Here is a 12170-nt window from a genome sequence, read left to right as displayed (position 1 = left end):
AGACATATTTTAACATTTTCAGTGTAAAATTTGCTCTTCATATAAACAGATGAAATACATCAGGGTCAAAAGAAGATTTTAATAGCAAATATACTGAGGTTTCAATACTGATGCCACCATTCTAATACTTTATTTAAATGAACAAACATTTTAATACAAATCAAATTTCCATTCTACTAAGAAAAATATAAAATTGTTAAACTAGTAAATATTTAACTTCTTAGGGAAACATAACTTGATTCATATTTGGGTTCAGATCATTTTTCAGTTCCACCTAAGAATTGTTTAATACAGTATGTCATGATAAAATTTTTCACATTTAAGATCATTGTTTCAGAAGGAAGCTGATGTCAACAGAGAACTAGCACGTCACAACACACTGAATTCACCAGACACATAAAGACTGAATGAAAGAAAACATCTTGCTTGTCACAAGGCCTTGAGCTAAAAACACAGTTACATTACAGTATATTTCCTGAAGAATTTTATTGCTGAAGTCTGACCGTATTTATAAGACGTAAACGATGTTCACATTTAATCCACTCTATGCATTAAAGAACATGATTGTGCTACCGCACAAAGAATAAAATTTTTTGACATCAACAGTCTTGTCTACACATGACATGGCCATCATATCAAACTATCCAGTAAAGGTCCAGCCATCCTCACATCTTTTTGTGTCAAAGTTAACTGCACTGTGAGAGCAAAAAACACACTGACATTACTTACAGGAATTAAGAAATTAACCATTTAGATGGTTAAAACACTTTTTCTAATGTTGCTATGTGAGGTATATAGAAATATTACTAAACTATATGTTTGTAAGACACATCTGTCTCTCATGCCTCAAAATGGTCCATCACTGAACCAGCACATGCTGTGGTCAGACTGATCACAAATGAGCACATGCTATCTCAACATCCATATATACACTCTTGATGGATAATCCAAACACTCACACACGCATTCATTCACACAGATCATTCTGACTCTGAGATTTCCATGCCGTCCACCAGCAGTGTGTGAATGATGCCATCTCGTCTCTTGCCGCTGCTCACAGCCTTGATGCAGCAGTCATGGTCACCCAGGGAGAAGTGCGTCTCTGTGCCGTCATCAACAAACTCACCCTGAGGAGCAGGAAAGATGAATGTTTTTCTCTTGAATGAATGGTAGTTATGTTAGTCACATATGTTGCTGAACCGGTACGCTCAGTAGGTTTGTGACCATCTACTTTGACAGAGTCAAACATCAGTCACATTTTTACATTCTCTTAGCCCTGTTAATGTCAGAGTGATTAATCTAAACTGCATTAGATAGCTGTACAGTACTGTAGTTTTAGAGTGAGAGAAAATACATAGACTTTAGACTGATTTTATTACAAATTAGTTGCACAAGTAATTTGATTCAATCTGATGGGATTGTTTTTCATCCACAGTGAACCAAGACTGCAATATATGATGTGTTGTTGATCTGAGACTGAATTAAAGGCTGATCAGGTGCTGTTTACTGTATTCACACCCACTTTAAAGAGTAAGACCTTTATTGAGAGGTGCTAAAGATTGTGGTGGCTTAATGAATTTGCTAAAACTAAGACTAGGGTTGGGGTTATTATTTCCAAAATAATATAATAATATTAAAATAAAAAGTAATAGTAACACTTTACAATAAGGTTCAATGTAATAACATTTGTTAATGCTTTAGGTACCATGAACTAAAAAAGAACAACATTTTTACAGCATTTATAATCTAGGTTAATACAGTAGTCAACATTTGAAGTGGATCAAAACCTTTCATCAAAATTGTCCTAAAACCTTCTTAGGACAACTTAGTTCTTAGGACAACTTTGATGAACTTTTTTGATCCACTTCAAATGTTGACTACTGTATTAAGTAGAAATTAAAAGGATATTTCACCCAAAGATGAAAATTCTGTCATCATTTACTCACCCTCAAGTAGTTCCAAATCTGTATCAATTTCTTTGTTCTGCTGAACACAAAAGAAGATATTTGGAATAATGTCAGTAACCAAACAGATCTCGCCCCCCAATTTACTACCATAGTAGGAAAAATAAATACTGTGGTAGTCAATGGGGGGCAAGATCTGTTTGGTTACTGACACTTGAGGGTGAGTAAATGATGACAGAATTTTCATTTTTGGGTGAACTATCCTTTCAACCTAGATTATTACATGTGTTAAAAGTATTGTTCATTACTAGTGACCTAATTGTTAAAGTGTTACCAAAATTTGAAAATTTAAAATTTAAAAATAAATTGGACTTACAGCTGTTTCCATTTTCTGTCCATTGCACCATATATCCATGGTATCTTTCTCTGTTGAAGATGGAAGAGTTTATAAGTGATGAATTAGCAGGTTGCAGGATAAGTGATAAAAGTTAAAACAGCAATATAAACACTACTTCACTATACTTTGAGTCTTTATACTAGTCTCACTGACTCTTAGTGAGACTGTGGCTTACTGTAAATCTAGAACCTCAGCCTTATCTTATGCATTTTTGCCACTGTGATTACATTCTTGTGTCTTGTGCTGAGCCTTTCTTTTTGACACTTGACTTGTCTTTTTAACTAGATTAATTGTCAGTTATGAAATACAATATCTGTGCATCATTGTTTTTTAAAATCACGAGCCAAATGACCACAAGTAATGAGTAACTTGATTATATGATGATAACATGCAGTTGAGAGGATCTGAAAAATGGAGAATTCAGCCTGTGGCCTCCTATGGTTTTAGCAACCACACCCCTTAATAAATATGAAACTAGTCAGATGTTTTAGTTGAGTTTCATACTGTCAGGTTCAGCATAACTGATAAATCAGTGGCTAGTCTTAAAGCAGTCCTAGCTCAACATTTGCTGCTACACCCTGGGTGAGCCATATAAACATAAATCAAAGGTCTGGAAAGTCCTTGGAAGTTTCTCTTTCATGGTTAACAATGTTTATAGACCAAGTGTTATCAAACTAGGTCATAGGTTCTTTTGGCATGAGCTGATAAATGTTTACTAAAGCCAGATATCCACCTGCTCACTAGCGCCCCCATCAGGTTAACAAGACTGTTTGAGAATGTTTGTTTATTATTAGAAGCACCTCCTATTGTTAAGAACTAATTAGTTAAAGGGATTTGTAATTTTTTTTTGCCTTCATTTACGCTAAAGTTAATCACTGCTGCTGTGCGGCAGGTCACAAATGAGGAAAGGCTTTCAGCATTTTAGAGATCAGCTGTACTTTAGTGGCAAAACAGAGGATTGCTTTACATATTACATATATCATTCACAAGTTATTAGCCTACTACTATTCCTGTTAAAATTAATACCTGCTTTTGGATGCTACATTCTATGATACAGAAGGGGAGGAAATAAGAGGGACAAATTTCATCACAGATCAATCAAATCCCATATTTATTTGAGGAACCTATGATCAGTTGTTTCTTACCCAGAACCACTCTGCAGTCGATGCCATCTAGGTTGAGGAGCCACGTGCTGGTAACTTTGGAGCGATTCTCCATGTACTTCTTCAGGCTCTGTCCGTTGATCTCTAGAGTGTACTCGTATGCAAAGCCACTCACTGCATCTATGTTAATAGTGGCCTTCGTGTCTGTGCCACCCACATGAAAAGTCTCCTTTCCAACCAGTTTGAACATCCAATCTCTCCGTATGACTTCCTATGAAAGTCATGAACAAAACAGTGAGGAACCTGCACTTATTTTCTCATCATTATTATGAAATACTCATGTCACAAATTTCTGTATAATCATAATTCTGTATAAATCCCTAATTAAACGACTCTCTGGAATACAGATTCTTAACTGCATAATTGATCGCATAATTGTCCCTGGTAACCGATTTTCTACATAGATTTTCTTCAATTAATTAGTGTGCTCTTGTTTGTTTGTTTTTTAACACCATGCCAGCTTCTGTGGCTATTTTCTTGATGAGAAAATTTATGGTAAAACTATATTGAGTTTTCACAATCTATTTTTGCTAAAACTTAACCTTTAAAACTGTATTTGGTTTAACTTTGTTCAAAATTTCTTAAACAGTGTTGAGTAAAAAAGGTTTCTCACAGGGTTAAAACCAGCACAGTATACTAAAACATGCTTCAGGGATAAAGTCAGGTTTTGACAGAAAGAACATGTTGGTGGATGTTCTCCTAATATTAAAAACTTGTTTGTCATCTGGAATGGCCTATTCGGCACAGGGTATAAACAATCTGGTTTAGTGTGCACTAGAACTGTAGTGTACACTATCATTCAAAGGTTTGGGGTCTATTTAACAATGAATCCTAAAAAAAACAAAAAACAGTTAAAATGGTTCACACAAAACTATTAAGTGATATAAATATTATTAATAATAAGAAGAAATGTTTCTTGAGCAGCAAATCAGCATAGTAGAATGATGATTTCTGAAGGATCAGGTGACACTGAAGATTGGAGTAATGATGCTGAAAATTCATAGGCATACATTACATTAAAAAGATATTAAAATATAACATTTTGAATTCATTTTTAATTTTAATAATTATTTGTATTATTATTTTATTATTATTATGTTTTTTAATTTTATAATTATTATTTGCCAACTGATTTTCTACATAGATTTTCTTCAATACATTCTAATATTACAAATGGCAACAAAATAACTGCAATTTTTATTCACATCCTTGGTTCGTTTTTGTTTTAATATTTTTTTTAATAATAAGTTTTCATTTTGTTTTGTTTTTAAATAAACTGTCATTAGTGGATTCTACAAGTACTACTGAAATGTAACAAATATTATCCTCCTGAGTGTCAGCTAAAAGATTCTTACTTTTCCATCAATGTAAATAACCCGTTTTCCTGTGGTTGTGCCGTGCTCAAATTCAATCCTGTGCACACCATCACTCAAAGCCACTTCCCACACAGCTACAAGATCTCCTGACATCCTCTGCCCTCCAGTACCTAACAGAGATATGAATGGGAATTGCTCATTATATCACATGGTAATAGTAAACACGAGAATAGACTGAAATGAACAGAAAACAGAGAAGATGAGTACAGTGTAAATGCAGATGTAAGTCTTGCTTCATACCCAATAAACGCTAGTATAATAATAAAAAATACAACACTAACATCAACAATCGCATTGTTAAACGGCCTTGTTGTCTGAAAATAATTTGGTTATATGATTTACCATTCTTTAGGAAGAACATTTAAAAACCTTAACTAAACGTGTGGTTGACGATGTATCAGAGCCATCAAATCTGATACTGAACAAACTGTCGGTCATTCAAAACACAGATTCAGAGCAGTAAAGACAGTAAAAAATACATATAGTTACCGATTCCAGTCAGAGCAGAAATAAAGCGCTTCTCTCTATATTTGACAAGGCAGCAAATATTAACACAACTGTCGTCAAAATCATCAACACACTAGCTCCAAAATTAGCCAACAACAAATCTGCGCCAGCTAACAACTGTTACCCTGGCAACAGCTTATTCTTCTTCTGTCCGCGTTAAACGCCACAGTCAACTCTACTGACATCTATTGGCAATGAATTACTAGCCGTTATGATGCACGATGGGATGCTGCTGCCCATGGACTGCCACACATACATGCATATCCATATTCAGGTACTAACATTGTCCAGCACACAAATGTAAACATACATTTATCCACGTTTTTCCACCTAAACTCTGAACTGTGCGCGATCTCACTGTACATAAGCCAAACACACGGACAGGAAATTAGTGTAGCGCCATCTGGTGGTGATGGACCATAGACATATTATGTTTATGTGATGGACAGCTAAAAAAAAAACACATACTGGACCTATGGTGATAGTAAAATATTTTGTAATCGATTATTTTATTGGTAGCACTTTATTTTACAGTCCTGTGTTCCGCGTGTACACACAATGCACGCAACTAACCTAACTTTAATCCAAAGTTACCTAATATTGGTTAAGTTCACTGTGAGTACACTAAGTGCACGTACTGTAAAATAAATTGGTTTACGTTTATTTCATTGTAACACAGTTTCCAAAACAATTTTGTGCAGAAATGTATGCTCTGCATAGGCGATAAAAACATTCCTTAAGCTGTGTAATCTTTTGAATGTGTATTGTAATAATTACCCCCTTCTGTAATATTCTTTTGACTTCTTTGTTTTATTTATTTATTTAAAGTAGTAGTAATAATAATGTATTATTATTATTATCATTATCATTATCATATACTATTATAATACAATGTAAATATAATATTTCCTGTGGTGGAAGACTCAACAACAAACAAAATAAAGAAATGCAAGAAACAATCCCAATACATCAATAAGAAACAACGTGTTTAAAACAAATCAAACAACTTCTTTATTATTTTTAAATTTAATTTTTGGTCAGGGTTTTTGTCACATGAAGAAACCACGTGACGCACCGATGACGCAAAACTCCCGCGACGCGACGCAGAGATCCTTCGGCGACATTGAGGCTCATCAGACTCGCTGGAGTTTCTGAAGTTTCGCGATGGCGTTGCGGTTATTTCGGCTGGTTGTACCCCCGGGTGCAGCAGCCTGGAAAGCATTATCGCCTGTGCCGACGGTAAGATTGAAAAACATCTTCTGCACTCCAGACGAAAGGTTCATCTGTTCTGTCGGGCCTCATGTAGTCCAGACTGAAGGACAACAGTAGAACTACAGCTGTGGAAATCACTTCTTACTGTCAGATTAACGCATCTGTTCATATGTTTATTGAATCAATGTAACGTTTATATAAAAATGCATTCACGTTTGTTCAGACATGACCAATATATAAAAATGGATCTCCGTGTGCGACGGACACTAGTTCTGCCAATACAAACTGTTTTATAGTTTTCTATTTAAGAAATGTCAGCGGTCATTAATGGCTTGACTCCATAATAGAGATACTGCAGCTGATCATGACAACATATGTACATGCTGTCAGACTACATCACCTTAATGATATGAAATATAAAAGGATATTTTGATACCTTTAAGGCTCAAGTCCACACAAGTGCTGTCAGTAACCTGCGGTATGGATGGTGGGCTTACGCTCTGGGGGAGAGGACAACAACCCGCTTCAAGGAAAACAGCAAGATCATTTCCATTGATGGCAACTTGGCATCTGGAAAGGGAGCACTTGCACAGAAACTGGCTGATAAACTGGGTAAGACAATTTCTGGCTATATATATCCAGGGAGTATTTATATATCCACTGCCACCATAATATAAGTGAAACACTTGAGATAGGATTTGGTCATTATTGCAGTGACTATCTTTCTGGCATGTTATATGTTTGGCAACAATGCTTTTAACCCAAACTGATGCAGCAACCACCACAGAGTCCTGATCTTAACCCCACTGAATGTCTTTGGGATGTACTGGAATAGAATATTTTACTATTCCTAGAACTATTTGTTCAGTATTCGATGTTTCTCTCATTAGGAATGCTGTACATGCCAGAGCCAGACACGCACTATGTTGACAAAATGACAAATGAGAAAGTTCCTCTAGATCAGGCTTTTAATGGAAACTGCAGTCTGGAGAAGTTCTACTTGGAGCCCAAAGCCAGTGACGGTAACTCTTACCGCCTGCAGTCTTGGATGTACCTGATGAGGCTGCTGCAGTACTCTGATGCTATTGAGCACCTGCTCTCTACAGGTAACCAAAGCTGTTGATATTGTGATTAAAAATTAAAACCCTACAGCATTAATGGATTTTCCTATAAAAAATTTGAATAAGTTATGTGGAAACACAGTAACATTTAGGCTTTTTATGTCATTCTCTCTTCTCTGTTTCCCTTTCTCAGGACAGGGAGTTATTCTGGAACGATCGCCATTTAGTGACATGGTTTTTTTGGAGGCCATGTTCAAAGAAGGCTTCATCCGCAAGCAGTGTGAGTGATTATGTCTGAAATTCATATTATAAAATAATATAAATATAACTTAAAACTTGTGACTAAAGTCATATTGCAACTGATAATAAAGCTGTTTTTTGTTGATTGAAATGAACAGGATGTATGATGCATGTGTTGGTTGCTATTCTGCAGGTGTGGAACACTATAATGAGGTTAAGAATATAAGTATCTGTGAGTTTCTGCCCCCTCATCTGGTCATCTATGTCGACTTACCTGCTGAAGAGGTCCAAAAGAATCTCAAGGCATCAGGAAAGGTGTGTGTGGGGATCAGACTATATGTTGATCCAAATAATTAATCTTTCGATTATAATGTACAAAAATGACACATTGACAAAGATTTTCATAATCACAAAATAATTGATTACAAAATTATTAAATTATGGCTGGGTTTAATGTAGGGGTGTAACGGTTCTCTGTAAAAAATAGAACCGTTCTCCGTCCCACGGTTCGGCGTGCACTTTCACCACAGTTCAACTTAAATCTGACGATGCATCTATAATATGGCTTGTTAAAAATAACAACGTGTAAAACAGACAGACGGAGTTCGGCTAATGTATGTTTCTATCGATGGATACGCATTCTGCTTCCCAATACATTACAAAAACAGCGATGATCTAAAAAACATGGACAAAACAGTCATGGTGTCTTGGTGAGTATCCTAGCAGACATAGTCGGTTACGTCTTAAGTGAAGGTAATCAGTCGAGAAAGACAAGGCATAAGTGGTATCATATTATATTATACATAATGTCTGTGCATTATGTCTTAAAGTGACAGCAGCCTAATATTCCTGCTGTCTGTTTTTATTGTTTATCAAACAACAAAAGACAAAAAGACAAGGAAATCACTCACTGCTCTTGATTGAATAGTTTTTGTAACTTTAATAAGGATTGATCTTTAATTTATACAGTCAAATATGCAATGTTATTTTACATTTGATTACTTGATTTAATTTCTGTACATGAAAACCTGAAAAGCACCGTTTATTTTATTTGTATCTTTGCTTTATTGTATTTATTTGTGCTGTTGCTTGTAGTTGGATTATTTGTTCTTATTTTCTTTATTTTTATTTGACAGTAGTCCTTTTTTCCCTGAGCATAGCACATACCGAACCGTGAGTAATTTGAACCGTTACACCCCTAGTTTAATGTATAGTTTTGTTTTAATTTGGTGTAATAATAGTAATAATTAATACATGTTTTTTTTTTTTTTTCCAGTCCCTGAATGGAGGCTTTTATACATTGTATAACTGCAGAAATAATTTACAAGCAGTTTAAGTGGACATGTTTTTTATGTTTGGTGTTTGAATTCTATTCAAGCTTCCATGCTAAAACTACCTCCAGCTTTCTGATTAATAAGGGTTCTGAGTAAAGAACTAAATATATTTAAAGAGATTTTGATGAATTCAGGAAGTTCTGATTATACAGTGATGACTGAGTGACCAACATCACATCAGTGAATTTGAATTTTCATTGCCTTATACAGCCATACCTCCAGAATGTTCCTTTAAGCTACCTGAAGAGCATTGAGACAGCGTACAAGAAGACCTTCCTTCCTAAAATCAGGTCAGTACCTAATATTCATTATATTTATTAATGTGTATAAATGTTATAATTAACATAATTTGCTGTAATTATATAAAAATATCAAAGAAGATTATTAATTCAATAATTTTATATATTGTGTAAGTTCAAAGCAAGTGCATATTCTGGTAATGTGTGTGTGTGTGTGTGTATATCTCAAAAGTTTTCAGTTTTAGTTTTGAAAAACTCTCATTTTCAGTGAAGAGGCAGAGGTTCTTGCCTATGACTCAACCCAAGCCCAGGACATTGAGAGGGTAAGAATCAAACCTGCAAATGGAGCACATTGTGGCAGGCAAATGTCACTCCTCTCTGACTCTATTTTGCCTTTGCAGGTTGCAGAGGATATTGAATACCTCAAGTTTGAGAAGGGCCCTTGGCTGGAGCAAGATGATGTCACTTTCCACCATATGCGAATGCTGTAAGTGCTTGCTTATTTACATTTCACTTATATTTTTTTTTTCTTCCATAGACTGTTACTAGTACTGGCCGTAATTATCTTTCCAGGTTGGCCACATCTTTGAACACACTGAATAAATTTACCCTTTTCCCTCATTCACTAGGGTGGAAGACAAGCAGAAGGTAGCCACCATGACCTGCATCCCCAGATATCTGCCAGAAGTCACAGTCGGTGCTCATGAGTTTGATGCTGCCTACTATGCTTTCAAATCGGTATGTGCCTTCCACTGAAACACGTGTAGTGGCTTGTATGTGCTTAAAGGGATAGTTCACCCAAACATGAAAATTCTGTCATCATTTACTCACCCTTAATTTGTTGCAAACCTGTATGAATTCTTTTGCTGAACACAAAAAGAGATTTTGAAGAATGTCGGTAACCAAACAGTTGATGGGCCCCATTGACTTCCATAGTATTTTTTCCATACTATGGAAGTAAATGGGGCCCATCAGCTGTTTGGTTACCCAATATTTTCTTTTGTGTTCCGCAGAAGAAAGAAATTCAAACAGGTTTGGAACAACTTGAGGGTGACAATGATGACAGAATTTTCATTTTTGGGTGAACTATCCTTTTAAGACCTAATTATGGCCATGTGCAGCTATGTGTATCTTGCCTAAACTCTGTTAGCCATTTTTTTTATTAGTAGTGATGGTTAATATTAACTCCATTTTATTAAAGAGATTATGGAAGCAGTGATGTTTTAGGTGTCTCATTGATGATAGATCTACCTTAAATGACGTTTCTGTCAGATACATTTGTGTACAAGTAATTGTGTATGTCCAGGAGCCCAAACGGTGTCCCTTCAAATGCCTGCACAATGATTGAATGTTTTCACAGAGCAGGAGTGTCACCTGAGGACATTCAGTGATGTCGGTGACATTACAAAATCAGTAAACAGACAGACTTGGGTGGGTGGGTGACAAAAGCACTTTGTATGGCCAATAGTGATTCCTGGCAATACTGTATTGATCTTTGGGTGCACTGTGTTCAGCCATCAGATTTTTCATCTTATCATCTGCTCATCTGATCACCACCTTGTCAGTCTTTGCCCTAAAACATATTATGGGGCTTTACCTCAGCCCATAGAACATGCGGAAGTGGAGCTCCTGAATATAAATGAAATGTCTAGTCTTTTACTTTATTTTATTTTCAGTGTATTTCTTTAAAGGTCACAGTAAAATGTTGTCATTGCACACCAGGGCTTTAAAGAATCTAACATGTGATATGAAAATCTCTCTTTAGCTCCCAGGAAAGAAGTACGCTGAAGGTTATAATGAAGACGTTGGTGACAAAGGCATCTGGCTGAAGTGAGAAACACCAGTGTCGCTGGAGGGAAGGACATCTGAAAGACAGATTCCTTGTGGTATTTCAACCATTTGTCCATGTCCCATGGAGAAAGATATATTCTTCTCTTTTGCAGCTGAAGATATCATTGTACATTGCTATTAAAACATTTATTGTATATGTTAAAAAACTGTTTCCTTTCGTTTTGGGTCAGTGTTGTTCTTGGGTGGGATCTTGTTGAGTTGAACTTAAATTCTGGCTTCAAGGTCATGGTCTTATGAGGCCCCTGGGCACGACTTTGCGCTCCCACTCTATGCACCAAGAGGCCCCCTGGTGGTTTTTCTGCTTTAAGAAAAAAATTGTCTGTACTAATTTTGGGGCACAAGAGGGGTCAAACTGAATGTGCTTCGGACACTGCTGATCAGTATTCTTTGGCAGTGTCAGGCCATGTGGCTTTAGAGGCTCCTGGCAATCAGAAGCCCTTAATCCAGCCTTGACTGACTATTCAAACTAGATAGGAGACTAAAGTACAGCTTTAAAGGATTAGTTCACTTTCAAATGAAAATTACCCCAAGCTTTACTCACCCTCAAGCCATCCTAGGTGTATATGACTTTCTTCTTTCTGATGAAAGTTATGAAGTAAAATATCTAGCTTCCGCCAGACCGCCTTCCGTATTCAACTTACGAAAAAACGGAACTGGTGTTGCGTCAGTTAAGCTTTTTCCGTAAGTTGAATAGGGAAGGCGTAGGACGTAGCATAAGCGTTTTGAACTGAGTTTTACACTTTCTTCATAAGTTGAATACGAAAGGCGGTGTGGTGGAAGCAAGGTATTTTACTTCATAACTTTGTGCAAAAAAATATCCATATTTAAAAACGCATCACTTCCCTTCAGAAGGCCTTTATTAACCCCCTGGAGCCTTGTGGAGTAC

General features: G+C 36.1%; 2 protein-coding genes across 5 annotated transcripts; one reads left to right on the top strand and one right to left on the bottom strand.

The window, feature by feature from the left end:
- Positions 1 to 59: 59 nt before the first annotated feature.
- Positions 60 to 5733, bottom strand: faima (Fas apoptotic inhibitory molecule a). Of its 4 annotated transcripts, none has more exons than XM_051906327.1 (6): positions 5658 to 5733; positions 4820 to 4950; positions 3447 to 3675; positions 2281 to 2330; positions 1947 to 1983; positions 962 to 1127 (listed from the first exon to the last, which is right to left on the bottom strand). In XM_051906327.1, exons 1-6 carry the CDS (start codon positions 5710 to 5712, stop codon positions 1123 to 1125), a joined length of 507 nt encoding a protein of 168 aa, XP_051762287.1. In that variant the 5' UTR covers positions 5713 to 5733; the 3' UTR covers positions 962 to 1122. The 4 variants fall into 4 exon arrangements, with proteins under 4 accessions (XP_051762284.1, XP_051762285.1, XP_051762287.1 ...); XM_051906326.1 differs by having other exon boundaries at positions 970 to 1127; positions 1947 to 1986; XM_051906324.1 differs by lacking the exon at positions 1947 to 1983 and having other exon boundaries at positions 60 to 1127.
- A 674-nt stretch (positions 5734 to 6407) lies between these two features.
- Positions 6408 to 11430, top strand: ndufa10 (NADH:ubiquinone oxidoreductase subunit A10). The gene is made up of 10 exons (XM_051906640.1): positions 6408 to 6586; positions 7003 to 7171; positions 7450 to 7665; positions 7814 to 7900; positions 8054 to 8175; positions 9405 to 9484; positions 9702 to 9756; positions 9835 to 9920; positions 10063 to 10171; positions 11199 to 11430. The coding sequence occupies exons 1-10, from the start codon at positions 6512 to 6514 to the stop codon at positions 11265 to 11267; spliced, it is 1068 nt and encodes a 355-aa protein (XP_051762600.1). The 5' UTR covers positions 6408 to 6511; the 3' UTR covers positions 11268 to 11430.
- Positions 11431 to 12170: the final 740 nt, after the last annotated feature.

This window comes from Ctenopharyngodon idella, chromosome 9, assembly GCF_019924925.1.
Source record: "Ctenopharyngodon idella isolate HZGC_01 chromosome 9, HZGC01, whole genome shotgun sequence".
Classification (NCBI taxonomy): domain Eukaryota; kingdom Metazoa; phylum Chordata; class Actinopteri; order Cypriniformes; family Xenocyprididae; genus Ctenopharyngodon; species Ctenopharyngodon idella.
The sequence above is the reverse complement of the archived record's forward strand: the minus strand, read 5'-3'. Positions and strand labels throughout refer to the sequence as shown.